Genomic DNA, 15281 nt, shown 5'->3' with positions numbered 1-15281 from the left:
GAATTTCCCAGGCCAGAATACTGGACTGGGTAGCTATTCCCTCATCCAGGGGATCTTGCCAAGCAAGGGAACAAACCCAGGTCTCCCTCATTGCAGGCGGATTGTTTACCAGCTGAGCTACCAAGGAAGCCCATAAATTAGCCCTGACCATGTAACACATGCTAATATAGTTAACAATATTTGAAAGTTGCCTAAAGTAAATCTTAAAAGTTCTCAGCACAATGAAAAAAATTTAATTATGTGTGACAATGGATGTTAACTAAACTTATTCTGGTAATTGTTTCACAATTTATACATACATCAAATCATGTTGTATACCTGAAAATAATACAATGTTATATGTCAATTATATCACAATCTCAAAAAAAAAAAAAAGGAAAAAGAGAACTCTACAAATCAAAGCTTACTGCCAAACGTATCAACTGATTTTTCTTAATCTTAAATGCATTTTTAAATAAGAAAATAAACATGTTCAGCATGTAAAGTGACAAAAAATAATAAAATCTAGCTGGGTAGGAGATAAAAACAGAAATTAGTGAAATATGAAACAAAAAAATTACAGAAGCTGGTACTTCGAAAAAAACCAGTAAAAATAAGGCCTCTGACAAGAAAAATAAAGGATAAAATATGAATATGTGCTTTTAACAAAAATAGAAAAGGGGAGAATTAAAAAATGCTATAAAATTCTGAGAATAGCAAAGTACTGAATAACTGAATAGATCAGTAAACTTTGATGAGAGGTGGGAGCATGGATCAAGAGGGAGAGGGAACATATGTATACCTATGGCTGATTCATGTTGTTGTATGCAGAAGCCAATACTATATTGAGAGGCAATTATCCTCCAATTAAAAAGAAATAAATCTGAAAAATAACTTTGGAAGAAATCAAACTATTTGTCAAAAAAAGGCTCTCTCTTTCCTCATGCCTTACAGATAGGCTGTTTAAAATCCTTGCAACATGTAAGACAAATGATGGGAAGTACAATGCATTAGCTTTGGTAAAATTGCCAGTGACTTATTTTCCTTTTTGCCTAAAGCATTTAAGTTTCTGCATTGAGTATGTCTTTTACAAATAAAGAAAATATCTTGGAGAAGAAATATGCTCTCCAATTAATTTATAAATTTAGTACAACTATAATCAAAAATCAAAAGTCTTCATGGAACCCAGCCATCTTATCTTGTATATACACACACATATATATAAATATATATATTAAATGAAAAAAAATGCCAAGGACAGTTTTTAAGAAAAGTTGTGAAATTTACTCACCAAAATTCCAAGACTTATCATGATGTTACATTAAATTAAGACATGTATTGATAGCAATAGGATAGTCACAAACAATGAAACAGAAGAGATAGCCCAGGGAAGTTTCTCACATATATGGAAACACAACAACTAATACTGCAGATCAGTAGGAAAAACATGAATCAATCAAGTTTGTAGCAAATTTGTTAGCCATAAGGGAAAAAAAATCATATAACCATTATAACACACTAAAATTAAATTTCAAGTAGACTGAAAATAAAAATTTTTTAACGTTTAAAATAAAATCTGGAAGACTATATAAAAGACCAATTTAAAACAAATTTCTTAAAGCTAAAACAAATTTAATGTTAGTATTTCCAAATCTAACCATCAATTTTTTAAAAAATAGCTACAGACAGGAAGTTTATCTGTACCTTGTACAATAAAGCTTTAGTGCCCACAATACATAAAAACTGCTAAGAATCAATAAAAGGAAAAGCTCCTTAAATCAACATATAAAACTCCAAGAAAATAAATGAAAACTTTGAAGCTGACTTCTAGTAAAGTGCTCCTTCTTAGGATTTACAGATTTACAGGACCTCCCCCCTGGCTCAGACAGTAAAGCGTCTGCCTACAATGCAGGAAACAATGGGTTCAATCCCTAGGTCGGGAAGATCTTCTGGAGAAGAAAATGGCAATCCATTCCAGTATTCTTGCCTGGAAAATCCCATGGACGGAGGAGCCTGGTAGGCTACAGTCCATGGGGTCTCAAAGAGTTGGACACAACTGAGAGACTTCACTCACTCGCTCACTTACAGATTAAAGAACTATAATAAAAAGCATCACCATCATTTGAGTAGTTATGTACCATTCTGTGCTAATTCTTTTACATATTGTCCAATCAAGACAACTTTTTGAAATAGGTCCCATTAAACCCATTTTAAAAGTTGTAAAACTGAAACTCAAAGGTTACCTTGTTCAATGTTAACTGGTCTGTTAATTCTAAATCATGTGTTTTTAATTTGACAAGACCTACACTGACAAAACATTTCTTTTTCATCATCAATAATTCCAACCTATATTTTAATATTGCATCTTTATTATAAAAATTTTATTTGGACTTTTATATATCCTTTAATACTGATGAATAGATAATTATCGAGAAGACTATGCTGAGCATAAACAGGTTTAACAAAGTTATTTAAATGAATGTTCTTGAAAAAAGTATCACACAGATGTATGCAAAAAAAAATCAGCTATCATGTATCTATTAATGGAAAAATATTCCACCACTTACAAAATATTACTAAAAATCAAAAGAACTTGATGGCCTCTAGATCCATCCACCAACTGACACATGGAAAACATAATTGTAACATCAGAATACAATCAGTAGATGCAGACTATGGATAACTCTGTATGACCAACAACCAGTTTTCTTCAAAAATAAAACGTAATTATAAAAGCCTCACAAGGATAAAAGGATAATTTGCAGATTGAATGAAATTTATTTACTGAATGTGTTGATCTCATTTGATTCTGAACCTTCTGTACCACTAAAACTAAAGCCAGTAAACATACTACAACTTTTACAAGACAGAAATCTTAACACAAATTTGGCACTTGAGAACATTAAGCAATTGCTGCCTTTTTTTTTTTTTTTTTCTTTTGGAGGGAGTGCACTGTGGTTGTATTTCTTTAAATTAGAGAGGGTGGGGGGGGGGGGTTGGGGGGGAGAGGGAGAGGGAGAGGGAGAGGGAGAGATGGCAACACTGACTCAATGGACATGAGTTTGAGTAGACTCCCGGAGTTGGCGATGGACAGGGAAGCCTGGCGTGCTGCAGTCCATGGGGTCGCAAAGAGCCGGACATGACTGAGCAAACGAACTGAACTGAACAGGTATATGGAATACTGCCTACCACATGAAGTACAATCTTTCTGCCTACCTGACATCCTGTATTTCCTCTCCCTCCCACATACAAACGCTGCAGTAAAATTCAAATGATTCATCTGATTGTTCAATGGTTATGAATCCGTGCCAGCCTACTGGCACAACTTTAGACATGTCTTTCCCTCAACATATATTGCTCAGTTCTGCTCCCAAACATTTACATGCACTGGTCACAATCCACTAATTTCATGAAATCTACTCTGATTCTACCAATTAATGTTCCCTGCTGTAGCCTTAGGGCATTTTAGTAAACCTTGTATTAGTATATTTATGTCTTTAACTAGATGACATCCTAGAAGATATAGCTCTTTTGGATCTCCAGGGAAAAGGAAGAAGGTTAAGCAATAAAATTGGCATTGACCTTTTCACTGATAAGTAGCTCATGAGATCATGAGCATATTGAAGCCAGAGACCTTTCAAGAGTCACTAAGTATACTGAGCATGTACTATGTAATATGTACCACCAATGATGGAAAATCAACAAAACAAGTAAGGTCTCTGCTCTCAAGACACATATATTCTATTCTTAGTGTCTCTGAATCACCAGTTTTTAACATAGTGCTGTCATTTAGTAGACACACTATAAATGTCTTTAATTTGAAATTCTAATATAAATACCCTAGCAAGAATTATGTAACATTTTAAGAAAACTCAAAACCTAAAAACCCGAATAACAGTTTTTGATTAAAATACTGGTCATCAATCAGTTATATTCAACCACTATTAGAAAGGTTATGTTTAGTACTATTTTATTGCAATTATCTAGGAAAGCCAATGATGCTGAATAAAATACCCATATTACAACTTAAACTGTCTTTGCATTCAGCAGTTTACAACTGGTGCTTTCAAAATTCTAGCAAACTTTAACCTAAAAAAAGCTAACTACTTGGGCCCATCATTCTGCAAGAATTTCACAGAGGCAAAATGGTTAAGAGTATAGAAATAAACCTCTGAAACAAATTACAAAGAATTTAAAAATTTTTTTTAAAGAAATGCAATGAACTTTGTATTAAAATCTACCAATTTCCTTTCTGTTTCACAGTCTCACTGACCTAACCAAATAAAAAGGGGTCTATAAAGAAAGCTAAGTGCCGAAGAATTTATACTTTTGAACTGTGGTGGTGGAGAAGAGTCTTGAGAGTCCCTTGGACTGCAAGGAGATCCAACCAGTCCATCCTAAAGGAGATCAGTCCTGGATGTTCATTGGAAGGACTGATGCTAAAGCTGAAACTCCAATACTTTATAGCCACCTGATGAGAAGAGCTGACTCATCTGAAAAGACCTTGATGCTGGGAAAGATTGAAGGTGGGAGGAGAAGGGCTAGGCAGAGGATGAGATGGTTAGATGGAATCACCAACTCAATGGACATGAGTTTGAGTAAACTCCAAGAGTTGGTGATGGACAGGGAGGCCTGGTGTGCTGCAGTCCGTGGGGGTCGTAAAGAGTCAAACACAACTGAGGGACTGAACTAACTGAACTAAAATCAATGAAAACATTCATAGGGATAATGAAAAATGAGATTTCAACATACCCCAGAGCTACAAAAACTGGATATTCTATATGTAGTATAAACTGGTTAACGTTAATAAAGGACTTAGTTCATGGAAAATACTTTTTATGTACAATCACATTTAATATTCAAAGTTTGTAATCTCAATTCTAAAGAAACAAGTTTAAAATGTTTAAGTATCAAACAGAAAAAAAAGCTGAATTATACTACTTAATAATTCAAATGGGCTTCCCTGGTGGCTCAGATGGTAAAGAATCTGCCTGCAATGCAGGAGACACGGATTTGATTCCTGGGTTGGGAGAATCCCCCAGAGAAGGGAATGACTACCCACTCCAGTATTCTTGCCTGGAGAACCCCATGGACCAGGGAGCCTGGTGGGCAACAACATCTAAATGCCCAAAACTGTATCAAAAAAGTAACAAAACTGTAGGAAAAAGTACCTATAATGCATATGAATCAATTATCTTTTTATATAGAGTTGGACAAACAAGATAACCATTAAAATAGATCATATATTCAAGGAGGCAGTTCACAGAAACAGAAAGCCTAAGTTTTAAAATCTCAGCTATTTCAAAATATAAATTACAAAGCTTTTTTTTACCCTAAAATTAGCTAATATTCTAAATTTTCTTTAAAACTCAGAATTGGTAAGGGTGCAGAAAAACAAGCACTCTCATACACAATTGTGGAAAACAAATGAGTAAGAATCCTCTTGGCACTGTGGTTTTAATAAACTCTTCAGCTGTAATTTAATTTGACACAGTATTTTTACTTTTAATATGCTCACTTGTTAACTGCAAAAATAATTAAATCAAAATATTAGTCGATGTGGAACTAAACTGTGATGTGTAAAGCAACTGCACTGTGATGCACCCATGTAACAAAGAAGACAAAACTGTAACTGCAGAGACCATATTAAGTAAATTTTTTAAGTGAACTTCTACTTCTGGCCAAGAAGGTGTAACAACGCACCAATCTCTGCCCTACTTAGGAAAACAAAAAAGTCACACAGAATATATACAACACTGTTTTTCAAGACCACTGGACATTAGACAATGATGGACCATGGGATAGGCCATGATAGTCCCAGCTTACTGGCTTGAGAAAGTCCAGGTCAAGGCCCAGCTCCAATAAGGAAACCGGGCTGAACTTCAAAAATTCCCTGAGCGTTAAAAGTCAAAAATCCAAGATCAAAGCAGTTCAAGTTTGTTTGGGAGAGTTCAAGAGAGAGCTGCACAGAGAACTCGGGAAATTCTGCAGAGAATCGTCCCTGAGTATTCAATGCACGTGCATAACTATGTAAAGTAGAAGGTTATTTCTCTTGTTGTTTAAGTCTTTTAAAAAGATAAATGGCTACTTAAAGAATGCACTATAGAATTTATAACATGTAAAAATAAAATGTTATAATAACAATAGTACACAGGCCAAAAGGGGAGAAGTATTCTAATACTTTATCCGCAGAGAGCCAAGAGGAACTATAAACGCCCCATGATGAGGGTGAAAATGGAAGGTGAAAAAGTTGGCTTGAAACTCAAAATTAAAAAAAACTAAGATCATATCATCTGGTCGCACCACTTAATGGCAAATAGAAGGGGAAAAAGTGGAAACAAGTGACAGATTTTATCTTCCTGGGCTCCAAAATAACTGCAGACAATGACTGCAGCCATGAAATTAAAAGACACTCGCTCCTTGGAAGAAAAGCTATGACAAAACTAGACAGCACATTAAAAAGCAGAGACATCACTTTGTCAACAAAGGTTCATATAGTCAAAGCTATGGCTTTTCCAGTAATCATGTACAGATGTGAGAGTTGGACTGTGAAGAAGGCTGAGTGCTTAAAAAATGATACTTTGAACTGTGGTGCTAGAGAAAACTCTTCAGAGTTCCCTGGAAAGCAAGGAGATCAAACCAGTCAATCCTACAGAAAATGAACCCTGAATATTCACTGGAAGGACTGATGCTGAAGCTCCAATACTCTGACCACCTGTAGCCTACAAGAACTACACTTTAAACTGAAGGATACAAATAGTCTGAAAGTAACACAATGGAAAAAGACATACTTACTTTTGTGAACTCTACTCAAATCCAAGATGACTGTATTAATATTAGAAAAAGTATACCTTAAAGCAAAGATTACCACGAAAAATGGTCACTGTATAATATTAAAGAGGTGAATATATCAAGAGGACATAGTAATCTTAAATATTTATGCACTAATTGCAATTTCAAAAATATAAAGTGAAAATGATAGAAACGCAAGGCAAAACAAATGAATGCACAATATAGGAGATTTCAATATCATTTTTTCAGTGAGTGACAGCAATAGAAAGACATCATTTGAACAACATTACCAATAAGCATGACCTAACTGACATGTACAGAACACATCGCCCAACAACAGAATATACCTGTCTATAAAGCACTTAAAACTAACAGGATATATGATATCTAAACTATAAAATAAAAAATTACAAAGATTCAAGTCTTCCAAAATATGTTCTCCAGGCACAATGAATTAAATTAGAAACAAACAGAAAGTATATGGAAAAATTCCCAATACCTGGAAATTAAATAACATACCTCTCAATAACCCATGGGTCAAAGAAATAAACATGGTAGATGTACTCTGAACTGAATGAAAAGATGCTTACAATGTCAAAACTTGAGGGATGCCATGAAAGCAATATTTGTATGAAAATACATAACATTAATCCTCTGTATTAGAAAAGATACCATGTCAACCACATCAACTTTAATATTAAATATGAAAAAAGTAAACTGAATACAAAGCAGAACATTAAAACAGCAGAAATCAATAAAATGAGAAATGGAAAACACATGAAGCCAAAAACTGATTATTTAAACTAATAAAATCAATGTATTTCTAGCCAGACTGATAAGGGAAAAGAGAAGACACTAATTATCAATATCAGGAATGAGAGAGATGACATCACTATAGATGCTAGTTATTAAAAATATAAAAATCTAATACAACAAACAACCCTACAAGTAAGTTTAGCAACTCTGATGCAAAAGTTTAGCAACTTTGATGCAAAAGTTTAGCAACTGTGATGAAACAGACTAATTCTATGAAAACAAAACTGCCAAAGTTCACTCAAAAGGGTAATCTGAATAGTCCTATATCTATTCAATAAATTGAATGTGTAGTTTAAAACCTTCCCACAAAAACAGCAAACCCATATAGCTTCACTGGTGAACTGTACCAAAACATTTAGGAAAAAAATAATGTCGTTTAAGGTAATTAATTTCAGCAACAAAGTAAGAATGTTTGCTCTCCTTACTTAAACATTCCACTAGATGCCTTTTCATACTTAGTGACTGAACAACTAAATGTCATAGGTAAGAAAAAAAAAAGACATTCAGATAGAAAATATGACAAACAGTGTACACAGAAAATCTGATGGCATCTACCAAAAAGCTGTACACTGTAATAAAAATGTCTGGCAAATGTGCTAAATACAAAAGCAATAGGCAAAATTAATCTTTATTTCTATATATTAATAACAAATGGACATTTGTTTTAAATATTACTTAGAATAGCACCAAAAAAGCCGCAAAATAAGGATAAATCTGAGTAAAAAAAACAAAAAAAAAACAAAAAATCTGTATAGTGAAAACTAAAAACTGCTCCAGAAAGTAAAAGACTGAATTAAATGTTAAGATAATTTGTGTTCATGGGTGAAAAAACTCAACATTAAGATGTTAATTTTTTTCAAAATTGCTCTATTGATTCAAGCTAATTTCAATTAAATTCCAGCAGGCCTTTCTGTAGAGACTGACTCATAGGAAAACATAAAGGACCCAGAAGAGCCAAAACAACTTTGCAAATGAACGAAGTTCTACTTTATTTCAAGATTTGATATAAAACTACAGTAATTAAGACAGTACATTTTTGGCTACTAAATAGACAAAAATGGGTCAATGGAAAAGAATACAGTACAGACAAAGAATCATGTAGATACATAATTGTTTTTGACCAAGACGCACAGCCAATTCAATAGAAAAAAAGTCTTTTCAACAAATCATGCTAAAAAAAAGTGAATGTCCATATCCAAATCCAAAAAATCTTGATTCATACATTGCATCATATTAAAAAAAGTTAAAAACTTAAATGTAAAACTAAAAACTATAAAATCTATCAGAAAACAAAGGAGAAATCTTTGTGACCCTGGGTTTCACAAAAATGACCTGTTTTTGTACTTAGTTGCTAAGTCACTTCAGACTCTCTTGTGACTCCATGGACTGCAATCCACCAGGCTCCTCTGTCCATGGTATTTACCAGGGAAAAATACTAGAGTGGGTTGCCATTTCCTTCTCCAGGGAATCTTCCTAACCCAGGGATCAAACCCGTATCTTCTGCATTGCAGGTGGTTTCTCTACCCCTGATCCACTGGGAAGCACTCACTGGGCCACCAGGGAAACCCTAAAGATGACTCATATAACCAAAAGCATGAGCCACACTAACAAACACCTGTTAAATTCATCAGAATTTAAAAATGCTATTTTTCAAAACACCATTGAGAAAATCAAAACAAAAAAGGCAGAAAAAACTGTAAACCATATATCTGATAAAGAACCTGTAACCAGAATGTACACTTCTCAAAACTTAAAGAAATAAATCAATTCAAAAAGTGGACATTTAAATAGACTTAACCAATGACATACAGCTTGCAAAAAAGTCCATGAAAAGTTGTTCAACACCAAAGACACTAGAAAAATGAAAGATAAAACCACAAAGAGATTACCAGTTCACATCCATGAGACTGTCTATAATTAAAAAACAGTAACAAGCACTAGAGAGGATGCAGATGGAAGACGTCACCAGCAGTAAACCGGTAGCAATGTAAAAATTTAACCACTTTGGAAAACTGCAATTTGTTAAAAAGTTAAACATTTGCCTAACTATATCATCTAGCCATTCTAAGTATTTCCCCAAGAGAAATGAAAGCACTTGTTTACAAAAAGACCTGCACAGGAATGTTCACAGAAACTTTATTTATAATAGACTGAAACTGGAAATAATCCAAACGTCCATCAAGAGCTGTGTGGATAAACAAACTGCTGTATGTCTGTACAATGTAGTACTACTAAGCAATAAAAAGGAATGAACTATTGATTCACAACATGGCTGAAATTCCAATAAAATAATGCTGAGTGAAATGATCCAGGGAAAAAGAGGATACATACTGTATGACTCTCTGTTGAAAATTCTAAAAACTGCAAACTAATCTACAGTGACAGAAAGCAGATCAGTGGTTGGTTGGGGAAAGAAAGGCAGAAGGGAGGAATCACAAAGGGGCAAAATGATACTCCTGGGGTTCATTATCCCCAGGATAATAGTAGTGGTTCATAGGTGTATATATGTCAAAACACTGTATACCTTAAATATAGGCGGTTTATCTCAAATTATAGCTCAATAAAGCTTTTTTTTTTTTAAGGCACAATATAGTCCAGTACACACGGCATGAATCCATTTGTGTAACTAGACAAGGATGTTTATATGTGTGGTAATATGGAAACTATTAAGTTCAGGGAAAAAAAAAAGGCACCAAAAAAATTTTAACATAATTACCTACACCTAAGAAAAAGGACTGGAAATCAGGGAGAAATATTTTTCACTTGAATTTTTTTTAACTACACACATGTATTACTTTTTTAAATTTCATGAAAGCTTAATTACTTAGCACATAAATCTGACGCCAAAGGAAAAATTCTTAACCATTATCCTAGCAGATTATAAAACTACAACTTCAGTTATCAAAACTTTTACATTAAACAACAGACCAAAAAAAGGTTAGCAACCACTTTAACATCATTTTCTAACATTCCCTCTTCTAACTACTAATGTATAAAACTGTCAATAAACCACATCTGAACACCCTCTTCTAAGCATCTTCATTTCTTTCTGCTTGTTCTAGGTTTTGTGAATTCCTTTTCTCCTTATCCAGTAATTGACAACTCAGACTTGCATCATTTATATTCTTTTTAAAAATTCACTACCAGAAGATATGCTTGGATGGTAACTACATCTGACCCTCTTAACTTAGAAAATAGCATTGCTGAATAAAAATAAATACACCTTCCCACAAAAAGCTCATTACTTCTCCCTCAATCTACACAATAAGAACTTAAGAGATAAGGCAAAATAGTACAGCGTGGACGAGGGTTTAATTAATTCACTAGATAGAGAGGACAGAAAATAAGCAAGAAAACACAAAATATCTCCAAGTGTTCTAAAGAATATTACATCGTTTTTGATGAAATTTTAAGAATGCCAAAAATTATTTAGAATGGTCAGAAATAACTGGACTTTCGAGAGCAAACTGCCGCTCATGACCACTCACACTTGAAGGAGGTAAATGTCTTGCATCCAACAAGTATTTGAGATCTAGGCTTGAAAGACATTTTGCCAGGTTTGGAAAATTAAAGATTTAAGAATCGTGCCCTAACAGGGCAGAAAGGTTTACAAACAAAAATTTGTAATACATCCCAATGTTAAAATGTACAAAGATTCAAGGAAATGAAAGGCCAAAGCACTAGATCTAAGGTTTAAAGTATGAATAATTTTTCTGGCCAAAGTGAGTGAGGAAAGATTCTAAACAATCTCTACTGTAAGGACTAACTTTCTTTAATAGACACACAAACCAACTCTGTAACTTCTGACTCAAATTTGAAGCTAACTGCCTGAACAAGTTTCTTTATTGTCTTTAAAAATCAGAGTAAACTGATTTCTAATTAAGCTTATTACTGGTGAAAATCTCTCAGACTTCATAACAGAAAAGCAGAGTGAAAAAAATTTTACATTACGATAATTATATCATTTAGGTCAAATCACTTATCTGTCCATTTACAACGATAAGTTCCTCTCAGAAAATTGGGTTATCATTTTATATTTACAAGAAGCCATGTCTGAAAGCTTTTTCAATTCTTTGAACACCTTTCATACTTTGAAATGTTATTCTCAGAGACTGCTTTTCTAGAAAAATTTATGGTTGTCTATTTAGGTTAAAACTATTTATATAAACCAACTTTAAAAATTCAGCAAGTACTTTCCACTGGAATTTTTGTAAGCTATATTATAGTTTTCAAAAGTGAACAGAAAGTTTCCATTAATGATGATAATACACTCAGTAGACCGAGGAACCCAGTTTTCATTAGTTTTAAACACTGTTTTCCTACCTTTACGCCAACTGCAACCTCAGTGACAATTCTGTAAAACAAACAAACAAAAAGCTTCAACCTCTAGTTATTCAAATGGTCATTGTTTGACTGCAGCTTTTTAGGGTATTTCATCATTCATAAATCTTCCACTCAAGATGCAGATGGAAAACACACACAAAGATGGTCAGTGGAACATTATCAACTTGGCTTTCTAGAAATGAGTTTCAAACGTGTGAGGAAACACAGTTTCAGGTGTTGTTGTGGTTTTTTTTTTAATTTCAAATAGCAAAAAGAACAAAATCCCAAAGCCTACATAATGTCCCGCTACACTTAGGTTAGTAACTTAAAACTTAATTCAACTCTTTAGTAATCTTAATAGGATAAGGAAACATGAAATTCAGTACAAATTTTGCCATCTATTTCCATGTTGATCTGGGGAAAACGGTGAAATCTGGATTTGTTTCATCTAGAAAATAATCTTTAGAGAACCTCTAGGATGACTCAAATTTCGTTAGTCTGTTAACTTTTATTAGATCTGCACTTGGTATCTTTAAAAAACATCAAACTCCAGATGCTTAAAAAAAACCTCGTATTTTACTTCTGACCCTTCCAAATAAAGTCACTGATTCCAATAAAAGATACTGTTTTCCTATGCTCCCAAACGGGCTGAATACGGCTATATTTCTCCCTGAAGGATGCCTCCTTTAACAATGAGCTAAATTATTAGAGTCTTTTCAGGTGTGGAGCGTTAAGTACAAGGGAAACCCTGGTCTGGTATAATTTCCCGAAGCCTTTGCCTCACCTCACTTACTTAGCATTCTATCGCCAGCCTCAAAGATGCAGATGGTTCTGGCTTTTTAAGAGTTGTTTTTGTTTTTCCAGAAACTGGTCAAAGTAGCTGAAAAGATGGCCCTGTGTTGACTATCTGCTCTTCTTCCTGCCACAGCTCTTAGCCTTTGCCCATGTGACTGATGTCCACCACAAACACTTCGTATTTGAGATGATTTAATTTCTGGGCCCTTCTGCCAAGCCTTCAACGTTCTTAGGCCGCACAGAAAGGCATTTTTCAGCCTCCCGCCCCCACTAGCAGACTCCAGTGAAAACAAAGGAGTGTGACATCTGCCCTCCCCCTTCCTCCCGCCGCCGCACGCCTCCCCGCCCCCCGTCCCCCGCGGCTCCCACTTAGCTTTCCCCGGAGCTCCCGCCACCGGCATCTCCCCCAGCCAGGGCGGGCCAGGCGGGGCCGAGAAGGCCTGGGACTTCCAGGGAGAGGGTCCGGGGAGGGGGCCCTCTGTTCTCTCGGCGGGGAGCCGCCCCCCTCCCCCCAACGTAGGCCTCGCTCTCCGGCCGCTGCACTCGCTCCCACCAGAGCCGCTCGTCCGGGGTCCGGGTCCCCGGTTACGGATAGAAATGGCTCCTAGAGGGGGGGAAGGGCCGGGCGAGACGTTCTGGGGCCCCCACCCCATTCCTCGCCGCCCCTCCAAGACCCGCTGCTTCTCGGGGTCGTCGCCCCAGTGCCGGCCAAGCCTACGAGTCCGCTTTCTTCCCGTTTTCTCGACCAGAGCCCGCCGGGGGAAGCCCAGGGAGGGGTGTGTGCGATGGGGCGGGGGTTGGGTAACGGCAGCCCAGCCCTGGGAGGGGCCGCCAGAGGGTTTCTGCCCGACCCCGGACGGGGCCACAAGCGGGCCCCACTCCCCTCTCACACACCACCTCGCCAACCCCGTTACCTACCCGTCCATTGCCGAACCGAACAAAGCTTCGCTCACAAGAACCGAGCCACGCAGCTGGCGAGACACACAAGCGGAGAGAAAATGGCGGCTAGAGCCCGACGGAAATTGCCGAAGGTGCCGGAGCGCACGGGGCAGCGCGTGGCGGCGGCGGCGGCGGAAAGAGCCGAGCGCGCCGGCGCCCGGCTGCGGGCGGCGAGCGGCGGGGCGCGGGGACGACGGGGAGGGGGGCGCCGCCGCAGTGGCCTCCTACGCGCCGCCGCGCGCCTGGGGCCCTCCGCCCTTTGCGCTCTGGGCCTCGGCCTGTTGCTGAGCAGAGTGGCTTGCTTGGTTTCTATTGTACGTTCCTCCTCGAAGTCCCTGTTGACCACTCAGGGCGGTGTGGGTGGACTAGCACCCAGCCCTCCACACCCACTGCCCTGGACCTCGGGAGGGTGTTCCCTGGACCGCAGGACTGCCCAAAGACCTCCTCACTTTTCCCTCCAAAGCAGGTCCCAACTTGGCTGCCGTCGACTTAGATGGGCCAATAAAAAACTATTTCATAGCTTTTTTCTTTTTTCTTTTTTACTATGCCATCTTTTATTAACAGACCCCTCCATCCTCTTAAAACCAAAAACCAAAAGAAACTTTATCCCATTAACCAAGACCACTGCTTAGTGAAAACAGTGCTTCTGAAGCAAGTAGACATCAGATTGAAACATAGGCTTTTGCTTCCCGACACTTGAAGTTCCAAGGGGAGAAAGATATGATTCTCACGTCACTCAGCTGATGATTAGTGTGCACCTGTAGGAAATATTCACAATACCTGGATGGGAAAGAACACAGGTTGAGAGATATATTAAAAAGTTGGTAAGAAATCTGCTACCAACGGTAAGATCTACCATTTGGAGGCTTGAAAGAGCAAGTGGGGATGGAAGTACTAGCTCCATCTTTACCGTTGGTTAAAGATGGAGGAAACACTACGATGGGCTACTCAAATTGACTCCCTTTTCCATATCTCTCATCGGTCTCCTTTTAAATTTTAAAAGCATATTGAACAATTCCTTTACAGTGTTTTTATCAGAGGCTCAACGTTTGAAAAGGCATCCGTTTTTGAAAAATTTGCTCAGTGGGCGACTTTTCTCTATCCTCCATCCATAACCCGCAACCACAGCACACACATACGCACACTTCTAATCCTTAAAATGAAAAATATTCTGTCTCTCCAATTACTCTCAATGACTACTCTGGGTTTTCTGGTATCTCCTTCATGCAAACCTCTTATCCATTTACTATTTGGAATTTCACTGTACTAAATATACTTTATGATTCATAAAAATTACATTGTTTTTAACTTGAACAAAACTTATAGAACATCTGGTCCAAACAGAACTCTTCAGAGCACTCACATGTTAAGAATTCTTGATTTGCTTCAGGGATTAGAATTTCTTTAAAAAAATAATAATAATAACCATTATTTCCTACAGTGTCTTCCCTTTGCCTTTAACATTAACTTGTGATACATAAAGCACCCATTATCAGTGCCATTAATAATCACTTTTCAAACGTTTGTGGTTTTGAACGTGTATTTTCACTCGGCAATTAAATATGTAAGCTCCCAAAGGCCAGGAACTCTATCATAATTCTCTATATTCCCCAACAGTGACTCAATGAATGTTGATT

General features: G+C 36.9%; 1 protein-coding gene across 5 annotated transcripts in view; it reads right to left on the bottom strand.

Moving 5' to 3' along the window:
• The window catches only part of PTBP2 (polypyrimidine tract binding protein 2), an 83589-nt gene extending 69884 nt beyond the window's left edge, over positions 1 to 13705 (bottom strand). For 4 of the 5 annotated variants that reach the window (XM_015092131.4, XM_015092132.4, XM_015092133.4 and 1 more), the window contains exons 1-2: positions 13624 to 13705; positions 11911 to 11941 (exon numbers count right to left, since the gene is read on the bottom strand). In XM_015092131.4, coding sequence (XP_014947617.2) covers positions 11911 to 11941; positions 13624 to 13631 — 39 coding nt within the window. In that variant the 5' untranslated portion in view covers positions 13632 to 13705. Of the gene's footprint in view, positions 1 to 11910; positions 11942 to 12703; positions 12863 to 13623 lie in introns of those variants that run through there. The other variant, XM_042251260.2, reaches the window with a different exon arrangement.
• Between the last annotated feature and the right edge of the window lie 1576 nt (positions 13706 to 15281).

This window comes from Ovis aries, chromosome 1 (genome assembly GCF_016772045.2).
Source record: "Ovis aries strain OAR_USU_Benz2616 breed Rambouillet chromosome 1, ARS-UI_Ramb_v3.0, whole genome shotgun sequence".
NCBI classification, from domain to species: domain Eukaryota; kingdom Metazoa; phylum Chordata; class Mammalia; order Artiodactyla; family Bovidae; genus Ovis; species Ovis aries.
This window is presented reverse-complemented; position numbering and strand designations above follow the sequence as displayed.